This window comes from Pristiophorus japonicus, chromosome 8, assembly GCF_044704955.1.
Source record: "Pristiophorus japonicus isolate sPriJap1 chromosome 8, sPriJap1.hap1, whole genome shotgun sequence".
Classification (NCBI taxonomy): Eukaryota; Metazoa; Chordata; class Chondrichthyes; family Pristiophoridae; genus Pristiophorus; species Pristiophorus japonicus.
In genome coordinates this window covers 97,840,463-97,859,561 of record NC_091984.1, presented here as the reverse complement: position 1 = coordinate 97,859,561, position 19,099 = coordinate 97,840,463, and the positions used below count along the sequence as shown (strand labels likewise).

The 19,099-nt window shown below is 43.8% G+C and overlaps 1 protein-coding gene across 5 annotated transcripts in view; it reads right to left on the bottom strand.

Annotated features, from left to right (window-relative positions):
* tprb (translocated promoter region b, nuclear basket protein) overlaps positions 1-19,099 on the bottom strand; it is a 140,864-nt gene that overhangs the window by 34,236 nt on the left and 87,529 nt on the right. For all 5 annotated transcript variants that reach the window (XM_070887144.1, XM_070887145.1, XM_070887147.1 and 2 more), the window contains exons 38-40: positions 15,357-15,484; positions 6,653-6,742; positions 1,363-1,554 (exon numbers count right to left, since the gene is read on the bottom strand). In XM_070887144.1, the coding sequence (XP_070743245.1) occupies positions 1,363-1,554; positions 6,653-6,742; positions 15,357-15,484 (410 nt within the window). The remainder of the gene's footprint in view (positions 1-1,362; positions 1,555-6,652; positions 6,743-15,356; positions 15,485-19,099) is intronic.

The window sequence follows — 19,099 nt, the reverse complement described above, 5'->3', positions numbered from 1 at the left end:
TCTCTTGAAAAGGGAAGGCTGAGGGGTGACCCAAGAGGTCTTTAAAATTACAAAATGTTTGGGAAGAGCAAAACTAGAGGCTATCAATATAAGATAGTCACCAAGAAATCAAATAGGGAATTCAGAAGAAACTTCTTTTACCCAGAGAGCAGGGAGAATGTGGAACTTGCTACCACAGGGAGTGGTTGAAGCGAATAGTATAGATGCAGTGAAGGGGAGGCTAGGTAACCATATGAGGGAGAAGGGGATGTTTCCACTGATGGGGGAGACTAGAACTAGAGGGCATGATCTTCAACTAAGGGGCCACCCATGTAGAACTGAGATGAGGAGAAATTTCTTTTCTCAGAGGGTTGTGAATCTGTGGAATTCGCTCCCTCAGAGAGTTGTGGAAGCTGGGAGATTAAATAAATTGACCACCAAAATAGACAGTTTCTTGAGCAATGGGGGGGGGGGGGGGGCGGTGGAGATGAGTGATTATGGGGAGTGGGCAGGGAAGTGGAGCTGAGTCCATGATCAGATCAGCCATGATCTTATTGAATGGCAGAACAGGCTCAAGGGGCCTTATGGTCTACTCCTGCTCCTATTTCTTATGTAAGGTTACGCTGAAAAGAGTTCAATGAGGAAGGTTAGGAGGATAAAGTGCATCAAACACACAGGCATGGACAGGTTGGGCCAACTGGCCTGTTTCTGTGCTGTATATTCTATATAATTCTATGTAGTATCTCCCAATCTCACCAAAACATCCATACTATCAAATATCATTGATAATGATATTCATCACGGGTACTATGCAGAGGTGTAGGCCGAGTAATATGGACTCAAACCCACCTACCTTTAGAATTTCGCAGTGATTGCTGCCAATGAATCGGAAGCTGTGCAGAAGCATTCTGCGCACAACTGTCAGCTCTCAAATTAAAAAAATGCTCACAACAGATGGAAGTTCTGAGAAGTGCTGAAGCACATCACTAAGTTTCATTAAGGTTACAGATTCCCAATCTACCATCCCTACAACTGTTACAGGAATCTCCAAATGCTTCGAGTCGCAGAACAGTAATTTTCAAAATATTAACAAACCCAACTACCCGTGAGCAAAATAAACGGTGCTGGGGTCAAACTATCCCCCACCTGAAAATTGCCGACTCTGACCAACCACAAGTTAGTGCGCAAACAAGTGGCTCATACCTGAATAAATTCCACAATTCACAATTAATAAATTAAACTACAACTGAACAAGATTTTTTTTAATCCACTTCTTTATTCCTCATTTTGGGATGTCTGGCAACAACAAAGAAAAACACTGGAACTGCACATGTGCAACTACTTCTGGTCTGTTGACAGCAGTCACATCCTTAGAATTTTTACCTGCTCTTGATCCTCTTCATTTTCTGCATCTTCGTCACTCTCTATTATAATATATTCAGTTTGTGTCTGAGAATTCTGTGATGACTGGGTATTCTGCTGATGTTCAGGCGGTTGAGGCACCAAATCCAAAGAATGAGATGGCTCTTGACTGTCCTCCATCAATTGAGAAGGGGGATACTCTTCAATAACCACCTATAAACAAACAAAATGTAACAGATTACAATCTATTTATTATGCAAATTATTACTGAAGTTTCATCAGCAGGAGTTCTATTACCTTATTAAAAGTGTTACATACAAGTGCATTCTCGGTCTACAAATTTAGTTCCCATCGTCACACTTGTATATCAACATCTCCCATTATAAACTCTTTCGGGTCAAATTCTTTATTCAGAGTGGCGAGAATATCCAACTTGCAACCACATGGAGTGGCTGAAGCAAACAGATGTCAAATCACCGAATTGTTTCTCCCAGCCCAGATGCCATCTTGGTATCTGTGCAGTTGTGAAAGCCATTTTTCTCAAGTGTATATTTTATATCAGTGTTTTATTATTGTGTGCGACTCCGATCCCATTTCTACCATTAATTTTTAAAATATAATACATCTTTATGGAACTCATTGTTCTGTTTGGAAAGATAATACTCTTCCAGCCCTGCTCCCGACTGTCTCAGACCTCATTTGGCCTACACTACATTGCACACCCACTTTACTCCTTCCCTCCAGCCACCCCAATTTTTCTCCAGAAAGCTGTGCAGCACACTATGCTGTTTCTCTCGAAGAGGACTTTTCTTTCTCCTTCTATCGTTCGCCAAAAGACATTGACAGATTGCAAAAGCCGGTTCGCGGCACATGCACATTGCACACCAAGAACCGGTATTTGCGAGACGTCTTCGCGTCCATGCGCACATTATATGCATCCGGAGAGGCTGCAATTTTCAGACCAATTATTTCCAGAGTTTAACTTCTATAAAGTTTCCTGTGGCGGAATACACAGTGAACTTTCCATCCTTTCTCGCCAGCCTCCAGCTGTAAAAAGCAAGGCCTGCCTCTCAAAGCTTTTCTTGCAAAATACACATGCGCCGTGAACCGGCTTTTGCGATCTGTCAAAATGTCCTTTGTGCTTCTCTGTTCCTTCTCATTACAGGGAGTAGGTCTTGGTTCCTCATCCTTACCCTTCCTAGCAATTGGTCAGTAAAAGCGACAATCAAGCTGTTACATAGAAACAGAGAATAGGTACAGTCAGTCATTCGAGCCTGCACCACCATTCAGTAAGATCATGGTTGATCATTCACCTCAGTACCCCTTTCCTGCTTTATCTCCATACCCCTCGATCCCCTTAGCCGTAAGGGCCATATCTAACTCCCTCTTGAATATATCCAATGAACTGAATCAACAACTCTCTGCAGTAGAGAATTCCACAGGTTAACAACTCTGAGTGAAGAAATTTCTCCTCATCTCAGTCCTAAATGGCTTACCCCTTATCCTTAGACTGTGTCCCCTGGTTCTGGACTTGCCCAACATTGGGAACATTTTTCCTACATCTAACCTGTCCAGTCCCGTCAGAATTTTATATTTTTCTATGAGATCCCCTCTCATCCTTCTAAACTCCAGTGAATACAGGCCTAGTCGATCCATTCTTTCCTCATATGTCTGTCCTGCCATCCCGGGAATCAGTCTGGTGAACCTTCGTTGCACATTCTCAATAGCAAGAACATCCTTCCTCAGATTAGGAGACCAAAACTGAACACAATATTCCAGATGAGGCCTCACCAAGGCCCTGTACAACTGCAGTAAGACCTCCATGCTCCTATACTCAAATCCCCTAGCTATGAAGGCCAACATATCATTTGCCTTCTTCACCACCTGTTGTACCTGCATGCCAACTTTCAATGACTGATGTACCATGACACCTAGGTCTCGTTGCACCTCCCCGTTTCCTAATCTGCCACCATTCAGATAATATTCTGCCTTCGTGTTTTTGCCACCAAAGTGGATAACCACACATTTATCCACATTATACGGCATCTGCCACACGTTTGCCCACTCACCTAACTTGTCTAAGTCACCCTGCAGCCTTTTGGTGTTCTCCTCACAGCTTACACCGTCACCCAGCTTAGTGTCATCTGCAAATTGAGCCCTGTGGCACCCCACTAGTCACTGCCTGCCATTCTGAAAAGGACCCGTTTATCCCGACTCTGCTTCCTGTCTGCCAACCACTTCTCTAGCCACGTCAATACATTGCCCCCAAGACCATGTGCTTTAATTTTGCACACCAATCTCTTGTGGGACCTTGTCAAAAGCCTTTTGAAAGTCCAAATATGCCACATCTACTGGTTCTCCCTTGTCCACTCTACCAGTTACATCCTCAAAAAATTCTAGAAGATTTGTCAAGCAAGATTTCTCTTTCATAAATCCATGCTGACTTGGACCGATCCCGGCCCTTATTTCCAAATGTGCTGCTATTTCATCTTTAATAATTGATTCCAGCATTTTCCCCACGACTGATGTCAGGCTAACTGGTCTATAATTACCGGTACCCGCTTTCTCTCTCCCTCCCTTCTTAAAAAAAGTGGTGTTACATTAGCTACCCTCCAGTCCATAGGAACCAATCCAGAGTCAATAGACTGTTGGAAAATGATCACCAATGCATTCACTATTTCTAGGGCTACTTCCTTAAGTACTCTGGGATGTAGACTATCAGGCCCTGGGGATTTATCGGCCTTCAATCCCATCAATTTCCCTAACACAATTTCCCACCTAATAAGGATTTCCTTCAATTCCTTCTTCTCACTAGACCCTTGGTCCCCTGGTATTTCCGGAAGGTTATTTGTGTCTTCCTTCGTGAAGACAGAACCAAAGTATTTGTTTAACTGGTCTGCCATTTTTGTTCCATTATAAATTCACCTGAATCTGACTGCAAGGGATCTATGTTTGTTTTCACTGCTCTTTTTCTCTTCACCTATCAATAGAAGCTTTTGCAGTCAGTTTTTATGCTCCCAGCATGCTTCCTCTCGTACTCTATTTTCCCCCTCCTAATTAAACCCTTTGTCCCCCTCTGCTGTATTACAAAATACTCCGTCCTCAGGTTTGCTGCTTTTTCTGGCCAATTTATATCTCTTTTCCTTGGATTTAACTGTATCCTTAATTTCCCTCGTTAGCCACGGTTGAGCCACCTTCCCCGTTTTAATTTTACTCCAGACAGACGCCACGCAAGGGAACGACCCCTAACCACGCCCCCCACCGCTTGTCCCAGAAAGCAAGGAAGGCAGCTTCAATGGTTTTGTCAGTTAATGATGGAAGCGAGAGGGTGGTGAAGGGTTAGTGATAGAAATGAGTGGGTGGGAAAAGCATGAGGGATAGTGGCTCTCTTCCCATCCTTCTCAAGGGCCACAATTTCATCGCAACACCCAAATAGAAAATGCAGCAATTCAAGCAATTCCTTATTTTACAATTAGATTGTCGGGAAGTTCAGTGAATTTAGCTCGTTGAATTTTTTTTAACTTCTACAACATTGTGTGCGTGTACTGCATCAGTTTCTCAACCACTTCGGGACTATACGGTGGACTGCATTTGGAGGTGGTGGTCAATTAATACTGCCTGGTCGGTTAGCCAGTCGGCCCTGTTTTTTTTTACATTTTCCACATCTATTATATACATTAAAAACAATGAATGATCTCAACATTCTAATGATATCACACCTTAGATGGTGTTGTGATCATATCATATAAAGCTACTTGACAACCAACAGGACTCAAGCCCTTTGTCAATTCTAACTGAAGTACTTACAATTCACTACAAGATGGTGCTGCAGGACTACATTTTCCAGAAAACATGAGATATCTTGCTAAAGATACGTAACAATAATCAGTGTTTCTACATATTGCCCCACGCCTGTTTGTTGAGTAGCATGGGTTTCATTCCTGTCTATTTAACTGCAGTGTAGCTGCTGTGATGCCTCTTTCCCGCCAGCGTTTGTTAAATGGCTGCCTGGTCGTTGGGCCATTTAGCCTGCCGCTGTTAGATTATAAACAGTCCTCACTTGCCACTTGCCCATCTTGCAGTATTATGGCATTGCCACCCCTGCCCCCCCTCCCTCCAATAATCCCATGTTAATCAGAGGAGAAAGCCAGTTGTTGGTGCTGCATCTTCCAATCCCCGTCAATCAGCCCCTCAACAGTATGGATATTTATTTTAATTAATTTCCCCCAGAATAGCCCAATTCTTGTTTAATTTCCACCAGCGAAGCTTCAATTCTTAATTATTTTTTGTTAACACCAGCCTGAATCTTCAATGTTGCTGATATGCAAGGGTTCTTTCAATTTATTAACCCCATATCATTAGTTAATTTTGTATATCTAAACCCTAATTTATTCAATTAATTTATCCCCAACCGTTACTAACTTTTTCATTTCTTTGTTGCCATTTCTCCTCATTCAGCTGCTTTATATTTATAAATCAATTTTTAAATTAAATTGACAACCCAATCCTGTCCCTCCTCTCCTTGCCCCATCTGTCCCCTTTCAACTCTTACAAGAATGGTTCCAGGGATGAGGGACTTCAGTTATGTGGATAGATTGGAGAAGCTGGGGTTGTTTTCAGAGCAGAGAAGGTTGAAAGATTTGATAGGTGTTCAAAATTATGAGGGGTCCAGACAGAGAGAGATAAACTGTTCCCATTGGCAGAAGGGTTGAGAACCAGGAGGACCCAAATTTAAGGTGATTGTCACCGTTGATTCTTCTGTCATGAGGAAAAACATTTTTTTTTTAAAAACGCAGCAAGTGGTTAGGATTTGGAATTCACTGCCTGAAAGGGTGGTGGAGGGAGAATCAAGTGGCTTTCGAAAGGGAATTGGCCAAGTACCTGAAGGAAAAAAATTGCAGAGCTACAGGGACAGGGCGGGGGATTGGGACAAGCTTAAGTGTTCTTGCAGAGAGCTGGCATAGGCTCGCATGCTGTAACCATTCTATGATTTTATAAAGTTCTTGCGTTGCTGTCTCTCACTATACTCCATCATCCAATCCTCCCCCACCTCCAACTCTGCTCTACCTTATTCCTTTTCATCATCATTCCTCTATCCTGCCCCACCACCACCCTCTTGCTCTGGCCCATTGTACCTTCCCCGCGCCCAGTTCTTGACCACCACCTTTAATGTCCTTTCTCAGCTCTGTTCTAGATCCACCTGCTAACCCTCCTTGACTGAGACACTCCCAGGTGCAACACCAAGAGATATTCAGACCAAATATATTTACTACATAAAATCTCTATGGCATAACGCTGGCAATTAACTAACCTGTGTGATAGAGTCTTGTGAATCCAGGTTGTCTGACCGCATCTCAGTGTCTGTTTCTGCATTGTCTTCTACCTCCTGCATATGTTCTTCCTAAAGTTGCAATACAAGGTTTAGTGCTGTTGATTCCAATATTCTAAGTATACAAACACTAATTCTACAAAAGTGAAATGTAATTCAGCAACTAGTTCCACTGAACAGTTCTGGAGCAAAAATTCCACAGAATACAGAGCCATTTTTATTTTTATTATTGAGACGTGACCAACATTACCACGGCCCTATTTCCCATGCCTAACTGACCCAAGGTGGTGGTGGTAAGCCGCCTTGAACTGCTGCCGTCCTTGTGGTGATGGTGCTCCCACAAAGGTATTGAGGGTTTTGAATTATGAAATTTTCCTTTAAATATTAATTTAACTTCTATTTTCCACTAGTAAATTTCTTTCTTGCAGTGAAAAAAATGCAGCCTATCAATGCTAGTCACTATGATGCTGCTCTATAATGCAATAATAAGGAGGGACATTAGCTTGGATGATGTGGAATCGGTATGGGTGGAGCTACGGAATACCAAAGGGCAGAAAACACTGGTGGGAGTTGTGTACAGACCACCAAACAGTAGTAGAGAGGTTGGGGACAGCATCAAACAAGAAGTAAGGAATGTGTGCAATAAAAGGTACAGCAGTTATCATGGGCGACTTTAATTTACATATAGATTGGGCTAATCAAACTGGTAGCAATGCGGTGGAGGAGGATTTCCTAGAGTGTATTAGGGATGGTTTTCTGGACCAATATGTCGAGGAACCAACTCGAGAGCTGGCCATCCAAGACTGGGTGATGTGTAATGATAAGGGACTAATTAGCAATCTTGTTGTGCGAGGCCCCTTGGGGAAGAGTGACCATAATATGTTAGAGTTCTTTATTAAGATGGAGAGTGACAGTTAAATCAGAAACTGGGGTCCTGAATTTAAGGAAAGCTAACTTCAACTGCATGAGGCGTGAATTGGCTAGAATAGACTGGCGAGTGATACTTAAAGGGTTGACGGTGGATAGGCAATGGCAAACATTTATAGGTCACATGGATGAACTTCAATTGTACATCCCTGTCTGGAGTAAAAATAAAACAGGGAAGGTGGCTCAACCGTGGCTAACAAGGGAAATTAAGGATAGTGTTCGATCCAAGGAAGAGGCATATAAATTGGTCAGAAAAAGCAGCAAACCCGAGGACTGGGAGAAATTAAAAATTCAGCAGAGGAGGACAAAGGGTTTAATTCGGAGGGGGAAAATAGAGGAAGAGAGGAAGCTTGCCAGGAACATAAAAACTGACAGCAAAAGCTTCTATAGATAGGTGAAGAGAAAGAGTCGTGAAGACAAACATAGGTCCCTTACAGTCGGACTCGGGTGAATTTATAATGGGGAACAAAGAAATGGGAGACCAATTGAACAAATACTTTGGTTCTGTCTTCACGAAGGAAGACACAAATAACCTTCTGGATGTACGAGGGGACCGAGGGTTTAGTGAGAAGGAGGACTTGAAGGATATCTTAATTAGGCCGGAAATTGTGTTGGGGAAATTGATGGGATTGAAGGCCGATAATTCCCCGGGGCCTGATTGTCTGCATCCCAGAGTACTTAAGGAAGTGGCCCTAGAAATAGTGGATGTATTGGTGATCATTTTCCAACAGTCGATCGACTCTGGATCGGTTCCTATGGACTGGAGGGTAGCTAATGTAACACCACTTTTAAAAAAAGGAGGGAGAGAAAACAGGTAATTATAGACCAGTTAGCCTGACATCAGTAGTGGGGAAAATGTTGGAATCAATTATTAAGGATGAAATAGCAGCGCATTTGGAAAGCAGCGACAGGATCGGTCCAAGTCAGCATGGATTTATGAAACAGAAATCAAGCTCGACAAATCTTATGGAATTTCTTGAGGATGTAACTAGTAGAGTGGACAAGGGAGAACCAGTGAATGTGGTGTATTTTGACTTTCAAAAGGCCTTTTGACAAGGTCCCACATAAGAGATTGGTGTGCAATATCAAAGCACATGATATTGGGGGTAATGTACTGGCGTGGATAGAGAATTGGTTGGCAGACAGGAAGCAGAGAGTCGGGATAAACGGATCCTTTTCGGAATGGGTGGCAGTGATTAGTGGAGTGCCGCAGGGCTCAGTGCTGGGACCCCAGCTCTTCAATATACATCAATGATTTGGGTGAAGGAATTGAGTGTAATATCTCTAAGTTTGCAGATTACACTAAATTGGGCGGCGGTGTGAGCTGTGAGGAGGATGCTAAGAGGCTGCAGGGTGACTTGGACAGGTTAGGTGAGTGGGCAAATGCATGGCAAATGCAGTATAATGTGGATAAATGTGAGGTTATCCACTTTGGTGGCAAAAACACGAAGGCAGAAAATTATCTGAATAGCGGCAGATTAGGAAAAGGGGCGGTGCAACGAGACCTGGGTGTCATGGTTCATCAATCATTGAAAGTTGGCATGCAGGTACAGCAGGCGGTGAAGGCAGCAAATGGCATGTTGGCCTTCATAGCTAGGGGTTTTGAGTATAGGAACAGGGAGGTCTTACTGCAATTGTGCAGGGCCTTGGTGAGGCCTCACCTGGAATAGTGTGTTCCGTTTTGGTCTCCTAATCTGAGGAAGGACATTCTTGCTATTGAGGGAGTGCAGACTGATTCCAGGGATGGCTGGACTGACATATGATGAGACACTGGATCAATTGGGCCTTTATACATTGGAGTTTAGAAGGATGAGAGGGGATCTCACAGAAACGTATAAGATTCTGACGGGATGGGACAGGTTAGATGCGGGAAGAATGTTCCCGATGTTGGGGAAGTCCAGAACCAGGGGACACAGTCTTAGGATAAGGGGTAGGCCATTTAGGACTGAGATGAGGAGAAACTTCTTCACTCAGAGTTGTTAACCTGTGGAATTCTCTACCACAGAAGAGTTGTTGATGCCAGGTCATTGGATATATTCAAGAGGGAGTTAGATATGGCCCTTACGGCTAAAGGGATCAAGCGGTATGGAGGGAAAGCGGGAAAGGGGTACTGAGGTGAATGATCCCATGATCTTATTGAATGGTGGTGCAGGCTCGAAGGACCGAATAGCCTACTCCTGCACCTATTTTCTATGTTTCTATGGATAAGTGTTGTATGAAATGTAATACAGACTGGTGCAGGAGCTCCTTGTTTCTCCTCCCCACATCACAAGTTGCTCAATTTGGAGAGATGAGAAGAGAACTTGGGGAAACATGGCATGCAAAGGAGCATCTAATACATGAAACACTGAAGTCAGATTCAAAATTTGGCTGAGCTGCAACCAGATGCTACAATGAAAGCAGTCAATATCTATTATCTAAATAGACAGATAACTGCAGTATAACACTACTTAAGACTTGCAACTTAATACAATGGAGAATTAAAGAGCAATTCAAAAAGTTAAATTACAAAATGACCGATTCAATCATAAAAGGGATAACAACAAAAAACAGGTTATAGTGACTGCAAACACAGAATTCATGCCAAATATGTACCTGTAAAGAAAAAGGGTGGGACTAACAAATCTAGAGCCCCCTGGAAAGGGTAGGATAAAGAAAAAAAGGGAAGCTTATGACAGATACAGAGGGCTAAATACTGCAGAATCTCGAGTATAGAAAGTCCAGGGGTGAGATCAAAAGGGATATTAGGAAAGCAGAGACAGTGCATGAAAAATTCTTGGCAAGTAAAATCAAGGAAAACCCAAAGATGTTTTATAAATATATTAAGAGCAAGAGGATAACTAAAGGGTAGGCCCTATTAGCGACCATAAGGGTAATTAATCTGTGTGCGGAGGCAGAAGATGTGGCTATGGTTCTGAATGAACACTTTGCGTCTGTTTTCACAGGAGGGGGGCAATACAAACAATGCTATCGAGGAGGTGGTGTGAGGAGGTATTAAGGGGTTGAGCAGTTTTGAAAGTGGCTACTAAGACCCCAGGCCTGGATGAAATGTATCCCAGGCTGTTAAGTGAGGCAAAAGAGGAAATAGCAGAGGCTTTGACATCATTTTCCAATCCTCTCTGGCTTCAGGTGTGGTGCCAGAGGACTGTTAATGTGGTACCTTTGTTTAAGAAGGGAGAAAGGGATAGACTGAGTAATTACAGGCCAGTGAGTCTAACCTCAGTTGTGGGGAAATTATTGGAAAAAATCCTGAAGGACAGGATAAATTTAGAAAGACATGGATTAACCAGGGACAGTCAGCACGGATTTGTTAAGGGAAGATTGTGTCCGACTAACTTGATTGAATTTTTCGAGGAGGTAACCAGGAGAGTTGATGAGGGCAGTGCATATGATGTAGTCTATATGGATTTTAGCAAAGCTTTCGCTCAGGTCCCACATGGCAGACTGGTCACGAAACTAAAAGCCCATGGGATCCAGGGCAAAGTGGCAAGTTGAATCCAAAATTGGCTCAGAGGCAGAAAGCACAGGGTAATGGCTGATGAATGTTTTTGTGACTGGAAGGAGGTTTCCAGTGGGGTTCCGCAGGGCTCAGTATTCGGTCCCTTGCTTTTTATGATATACATCAATGATCTAGACTTGAATATAGGGGGTATGATTAAGAAGTTTGCAAATGATACAAAAATAGGCTGTGTCCTGCAGACTGCAGGAAGATATCAATGAACTGGTCAGATGGGCAGAAGTGTCAAATGGAATTTAATCCAGAGAAGTGTGAGGTAATGCATTTGGGGAGGGCTAACAAGGAAATCATCACAGGCAGTCCCTCGGAATCGAGGAAGACTTGCTTCCGCTTCCACTCCCTTCGTGAGTTCTTTGATGGCTGAACAGTCCGATATGAGAGCCACAGACCCTGTTACAGGTGGGACAGACATTTGTCGAGGGAAGGGATCGGTGGGGCTGGTTTGCCGCGCACCCCTTCCGCTGCCTGCGCTTGGCCTCTTCACGCTCTGCATCGAGACTCAAAGAGCTCAACGCCCTCCCGGATGCACTTTCTCCACCTTGGGCGATCTTCGGCCAGGGTCTCCCAGGTGTCAGTGGCAATGTCGCACTTTACCATGGAGGCTTTGAGGATGTCCTTATAACGTTTCTGCTGTCCTCCTTTGGCTCGTTTACCATGAAGGAGCTCCGCATAAAGCATTTGCTTAGGGAGTCTCGTATCTGGCATACGAACTATGTGGCCTGCCCAGCGAAGCTGATCCGAGTGTGGTCAGTGCTTCAATACTGGGGATGTTAGCCTGGTCGAGGATACTGATGTTGGTCCACCTGTCCTGTGATTTGCAGGATCTTGCGGAGACGTCGTTGGTGATATATCTCCAACGACTTGAGGTGCCTTCTATACATGGTCCATGCCTCAGATCCATACAGGAGGGCGGGTATTACTACAGCCCTGTAGACCATGAGCTTGGTGGTAGATTTGAGAGCCTGGCCTTCACACACTCTCTTTTCCTCAGACGGCCGAAGGCTGCACTGGCACACTGGAGGCAATGTTGAATCTCCGCATCAATGTCTGCCTTTGTTGATAAGCGGCTCCCGAGATATGGGAAATGGTCCACGTTGTCGAGGGCCGCACCGTAAATCTTGATGATTAGAGGGCAGTGCTGTGTGGCAGTGACAGGCTGGTGGAGGACCTTTGTCGTATGGATGTTAAGCGCAAGGCCTATGCTTTCATATGCCTCAGTGAATACATCGACTATATCCTGGAGTTCAGCCTCAATGTGCGCAGACGCAGGCGTCGTCCGCATACTGCAGCTCAACGACAGAAGTTGGGTCGATCTTGGACCTAGCCTGGAGGTGGCGTAGGTTAAACAGCTTCCCACTGGTTCTGTAATTTAGTTCCACTCCAGCGGGGAGCTTGTTGATTGTGAGGTGGAGCATGATGGCGAGGAAGATTGAGAAGAGGGTTGGAGCGATGACAGCCCTGTTTGACCCTGGTCTGGACCTGAATTGGGCCTGTAATGGATCCGTTGGTAAGGATCACAGCTTGCATGTCACCATGAAGCAGGCGAAGGATGTTGACAAACTTTTGGGGGCATCCAAAACGGAGGACGCCGCTCCATAAGCCCTCACGGTTGACAGTGTCAAAGGCTTTTGTAAGATCGAAAAAGGCCATGTATAACGGCTGGTGCTGCTCTCTGCATTTTTCCTGCAGCTGAGCGCTGCAAAGATCATGTCTGTTGTGTCCTGTGGGGGACAAAATCCGCATTGTGATTCCGGGAGGAGCTCCTCGGCCACAGGGAGAAGTCGACTGAGAACTCCAGCTACAACTTTCCTAGTGGCTGATAGCAGGGAGATTCCCCTGTAATTGCCGCAGTCGGACTTATCCCCTTTTTAAAAAATGGTCACAATCACTGCGTCTGAGATCTCTCGGCATGCTCTCCTCCCTCCAGATGAGAGAGATGAGATCAGGTATCCGCGCCAACAGCGCCTCTCCGCCATACTTCAGCGCCTCAGCAGGGATTCCATTATTTTTCAGCTGTTTTATGGCTTTTCCTACCTCGTGCAACGTTGGATTTTCACTGAGTTGGTGGCGAGTCGCATGCTGCGGGATGGAGTCGAGAACACGCGAGTCAAAGACAGAGTCTCGATTGAGGAGATCTTCAAAGTGCTCCTTCCATCGGGCCCTGGCAGCCTCTGTGTCCTTGAGTGTATCCCCGATCTTGGCTAGGAGTGGGGTGGGAACCTTGGGAGTTTGGACCGTAGGTGGCCTTGACTGCAGTTAAGAATCCTCACATATCGTGGCTGTCGGCCAGTTGTTGTATCTCTTGTGCTTTCTCCATCCATCACCTGTTCTTTAGGTCCCAGGTTTTTTGGACCCGAGCCTTGAGCCATCTGTAATGTTGTTTTGCAGCTCCCGAATTGGGTTGTTGCTTGAAGCTCAGAAATGCTTTGCGCTTGCGATCTATTAGTTCTTCGATCTGTGATCTGCGGCCGGTAAATAACGCTCCTCCAGCTGACGCCTAACTGAAACATGACAGCTGAAGCTCCTCTGGTATCCCGGCGGTGACCTGCTCCCCCCACTACAGCACAGTATATCCAATACTCAGTGACAGAGAGGGGCCGCCAGGGAATACACAGTAAATGGTAGGACATTAAGTGTCGAGGAACAAAGGGACCTTGGAGTGCATGTCCAGAGATCCCTGAACGTAGCAGGCCAGGTGGATAAGGTGGTTAAGGCGGCATACGGAATGCTGATCTTTATTAGTCAAGGCATAGAATGTAAGAGCAGGTGTGTTATGCTTGAACTGTATCAAGCATTGGTTAGGCCACAGCTGGAGTATTGTGTGCAGTTCTGGTCACCGCATTGCAGGAAGGACGTGATTGCACTGGAGAGGGTACAGAGGAGATTTACGATGATGATGTCCGGACTGGAGAATCTTAGCTATCAGGACAGATTGGATAGGCTGGGTTTGTTTTCCTTGGAACAGCGGAGGCTGAAAGGAGACCTCATTCAGGTGTATAAAATTATGAAGGGCCTAGATATAGTGGATAGAAAGGGCCTATTTCCCTTAGCAGACAACAACTAGGGGGAATAAATTTCAAGTAATTGGTAGACGGTTTAGAGGGGATTTGAGAGGAAATTTCTTCACGCAGAGGGTTGTGGGAATCTGGAACTTACTGCCAGAAAGGGTAGTAGTGGCAGAAACCCTCACCACATTTAAAAAGTACTTGGATGCGCCGTAACCTGCAGGGTTACAGACCGAGAGCTAGAAAGTGGGATAGTGGCCGGTACGGACACGTTGAGCCGAAATGGCCGCCTTCCGTGCTGTAAACTTTTATGATTCTATATGCCATTCATTAACACACTCGATATAGGACCAGGAGCAGGCCATTCAATACCATCAGTGCCCTCAACTCCATGTACCCATCTTTGCTCCATATCTCTTGATAACCTTACCTAATTACAAAAAAATCTATTGATCAGTCTTGAAAATTTCAACTGACCCAGAACCCAGAACCCAGATTTCCACTACACTTTGAGAAAAAGTGACTTCTGATTTCATCCCTAAATGGAGCGGCTAATTTTATTATGCCCCTTTGTTCTTTACATAGTTTTCGTATGCACTCTATTCAATTTCTTTTAGCATTTTAATCACCTTTATTACATTACACCTCATCCTTCTAATTTCAAGGGAATTTAAGCCAGGTTTATGTAACCTGTCCTCAATTTAACTATTTAAGTCCTGGTGACATTCTGGTGCTTTTTAAAAGGCTCATCCATCTTTCCTGCGCTTTGATTCCCAAAATTGAATACATTACTTTAGATGGGGTCTGACGAAGGTTCTCGACATTAGTTCACTTTCTAACCAGCTTCGAGATAAAGCCCAACTTTCCATTAGCCTTTATGATTGCTTTTTGTACCTGTGCACTAGTTTTCAGTGATTTGTATAACCGGACACATAAATCTTCCTCCACAGTTCCTAGTCTAAGTGAAGAAAATATTGATCTTTTTTTCTCCGATCAAGTGTGGATGACCTCGCACTTTCCCACATTAAACTGAATCTGCCAGTTTTTCCCAAGTGACTTGGATACACAACTCTCAATTTACTTCATGCAAGCCATATGGTGAAAAACTGAGGGCACATTAAAGAAGTCAGGGGAACACCATTCGTTACATCCTGCCAATCAGAGAGCATGCTCTTTGCCCCTGTCTCCTAAGTTCCACCAATTACACAATCAAATATGTTAAAAATGCCTCACATACCACTCGGACAGCTCTCAATTTCTTCGACTGATGTTCCACAGACTCGTCCTGACCATGACCTGCATTATCTCCACTGGTCTCATCATCATCTTCACGCTGACGCTTGGTCATAGAAGTAGAGGCTGAAACTGAAAGACGGCATAACTTATTTGACAATTACTTCAAATTTTTTTTTTTTTTTTTAAAAAGAATCAAATAAATTTCAGCACATTTTTTAAAAACTGCATCAGGTACAATCATGGTCCAATAAAGACAACCAGATACCATAGAACAAGCAAGATACAAACTCACCAAATTGCAGGGAGAGGAGAGCCCCATGGCTTAAAGCAGTATTATTTTTTAAAGAAGTTATCGTTTTGCTTTTTGTGGTTATATATCAATGATTTAGATTTGAATGTTGGGGTCATGATTAAGAAGTTTGCAGATGACACTAAAATAGGCTGTGGTTGATAATGAAGAAAGCTGCAGACTGCAGGAAGATATCAATGTACTGGTCAGGTAGGCAGAATAGTGGCAAATAGAATTCAATCCGGATAAGTGTGAGGCAATGCTTTTGGGGAGGTCCAGCAAGGCAAGGTAATACACATTAAATGGTACGACACTGAAAAGTGTAGAGGAACAAAAGGATCTTGGCGTGCAGGTCCACAGATCCCTTAAAGTAGCAAGCCAGGTAGATAAGGTGGTTTAGAAGGCATACGGAATACTTGCTGTTATTAGTCGAGGTATGAAATACAAGAGCAAGGACTTTATGCTTGAACTGTATAAAACACTGGTTAGGCCACAGCTAGAGTGCAGTTCTGGTCACCACATTACAGGAAAGATGTGATTGCGTTGGAGAGGGTGCAGAGGAGATTTACAAGAATATTGTCTGGACTGGAGAATTTTGGCTATGAAGAAAATGAGCTGGGTCTGTTTTCTTTGGAACAGAGGAGGCTGATTGAGGTATATAAAATTATGAGGGGCCTGGATAGAATGGATAGGAAGGATCTGTTTCCCTTGGCAAAGGAGTCAACAACCAGGGGGTATAGATTTAAAGTCATTGGGGGGAGGTATGGAGGAGATAGGAGGGGAAGTGTCTTTACCCAGAGGGTGGTGGAGGAATGGAACTCACTGCCTGAAAGGGTGGTCGAAGCAGAAAGCCTCACCACATTAAATACTTGGATATGCACTTGAAATGCCATAACCTACAGGGCTACGGACCAAGAGCTGGAAAGTGTGATTAGGCTGGATAGCTCTTGGTCAGCCGGCACAGACACGATGGGCCGAAATGGCTTCCTTCCGTGCTGTAAATTTCTATGATTCTATGATCAAGTAGAATCAATCCCAACTTCTTGCTCAGAGGCCACTCTCTGGAATGTTACCAAGTTGCATCATGCAGCCATGGGGGCTTCGGTCTTCAAATTAAATTCCCCACACAAGTCTCCAATTGCAGTCAGGATTTTGGGCTAGAGTTTCCCTAACCTGTTTTTCTGGCGCCCTCACCCAAGGTGCGCTGCTTTTGTTCACCTCAAAGCAAGCCGAAAAAAAGACATCCGTATTCTGGTCGCTCCCCAGCCTCTCCTTGGCCGTGGCGTAGTGTGGCCCAATGGATTGGGGGACGGAGCCAGATTGCCGGGACCTCTGCACATGCGTGCTAGAGTTTGTGTGTATGTGCAGTAGCTCCTGGCAGGCCGTTTCTGCAAACGCGCGCTGCAGGCTGTGTAGGAGGGGCCCCAAAGGACGCCATACCTAGCTCTGGCCGAATGGGCTCCCTCATTGGCAGCCCGCTGCGTTCCCCAAGGTAGGATTTCTATTTTTTATTTATTTACTGATTGATTTTGGTGCTTTAGGTGCAGGGTTCCTTCTATTTTTTTTATTTGTTATTTATTGATTGGTTATTACTTTTTGTGCTTTGTTTGGTGCTTGGTGGTGCTTTAAATGTAGTCACTTGCGCTGATTCCTTAACTCTAGGTAAGGTTTTTCTGTGCGGACAGAAATGGCAACATACGCTGGCCTAAGTTAGTTTGGAGCAACTAATTGCAGAAAAATCAAGTTGCTCCAAAAAAAAAAAACAGTAGCAACTCCTGGCGAAACTTGGGCACACTGAATGTAGGAGCCAAGGTGGGGAGAGCAAGCACTTCTCCACAGGTAGAAAAAAAAACACTACTTTTAACTTTATGATGGATGCTGGGAATAATTTGTCTTGCATTCTTTTACTGAAACCGATCACAGTTTGATTACCATCTTCGCAGACCATAAATGAAGGCTCAGTGGCACTTTAGTAAGTAGAATGAGGGCTAGAGGTGAAATGAGAGCCACAAGCAAACATCCTTAGATTAAATTACTGAATTAAAGCATTGTTGCAAAATATAATTTAAGAGTTTGAAGGACTTCAAAGATCAAGTTTGACTCCGCAATTTTTAACAGCCGATCAAAATCTTGGAACACTTCACAACTGTCTTCACAGTAAAGGAAGAAGGAAAAATACCAGCAGTACAAGGGAAACTAAAAACAAAAACAAGAGGTAGGGCATGTTGGATTTAATACAAGTTTAAAACAAAATAGTAATGGAGAAAATAGTGAGACTTTAGACAAATCTCCAGAGTATTAAAAGAAGTAAATGAGTAAATTGCAGGTGCATCTTCCAAAACTCTCTTGATTTGGCAAGTGCTGTAGGGTTGGAAAATTGCAAATGTATTTCCATTATTTCAGAAGGTTAGAGAGAAACTAGGTAACTACCGACCTGTCCGTCTAACATCAGTTGTGGAGAAATTACTAGAATCCGTCATTAAGGACAAAGAGACTGAGCATTTAGACAAATTTGAGCTGATCGGAGTTAGCATGGATTTATGAAGAGTTGGTGACTAATCTTGAAATTTTTTTTTCAGGTCTATGGTGAATGTTATCTTTCGATGCTATCCATATGAACTTCCATAAGACATTTGATATAGTTCTCGACAAGAGATTATTTGCAAAAATGAAAATCCACTAAGTTGGAGTCGACATTGTGCCATGCAAGTTGGGAGGAAGAAGAGTGTAGGGATAAAGCATACATAGAATTAACAGCACATAAACAAATCATTCGGCCCAACTGGTCTACGGCATTGCTTATGCCCCACATATGCCTCCTCCCACCCTATTTCATCTAACCCAAATAGCATTAATAGTAATTCCTTTATCTAGCTTCCCCTTAAATACATCAATGCTATTCGCCTTAACTACTCCATTTGGTTGAACGTTTCACATTCTAATCATTGTGGGTAAAGAAGTTTCTGTTGATCTCCTTATTGGATTTATTTTAATTTTTTAATATTTATTTTTTTATATTTATGACCCTAGTTTTAAATATCCCCACAAGCAGAAACATTTTCTCTACGTCTACCCTACCCTTCATAATTTTAAAGACCTCTATTATTAAGGTCACCCCTCAGCATTCGCTTTTCTACACAGAAGAGCCCCAGCCTGTTCAGTCTTATCTGATAGTTATAATCACTGGTATCTGGTATCATCCACCTTCTCCAGTGCCTCTGTACTCTAATTGGCATGATGTGACAATCAGTGGTCCCCAGGGCCTCAGCTTTTCACCATATTAATGTCTTGGATGATGGAGTTGAAAGTTGCACATCTAAGTTTGTTGATGACACTAAGCTGGGAGGCACAGTAAGTAGTGTAGATGGGAACAGCAAGTTACAAAGGATAAATTGTGAGCGGGTAAAACTGTGGCAAATGGGGTTCAATGTGGAGAAGTGCGAGGTCATCCACTT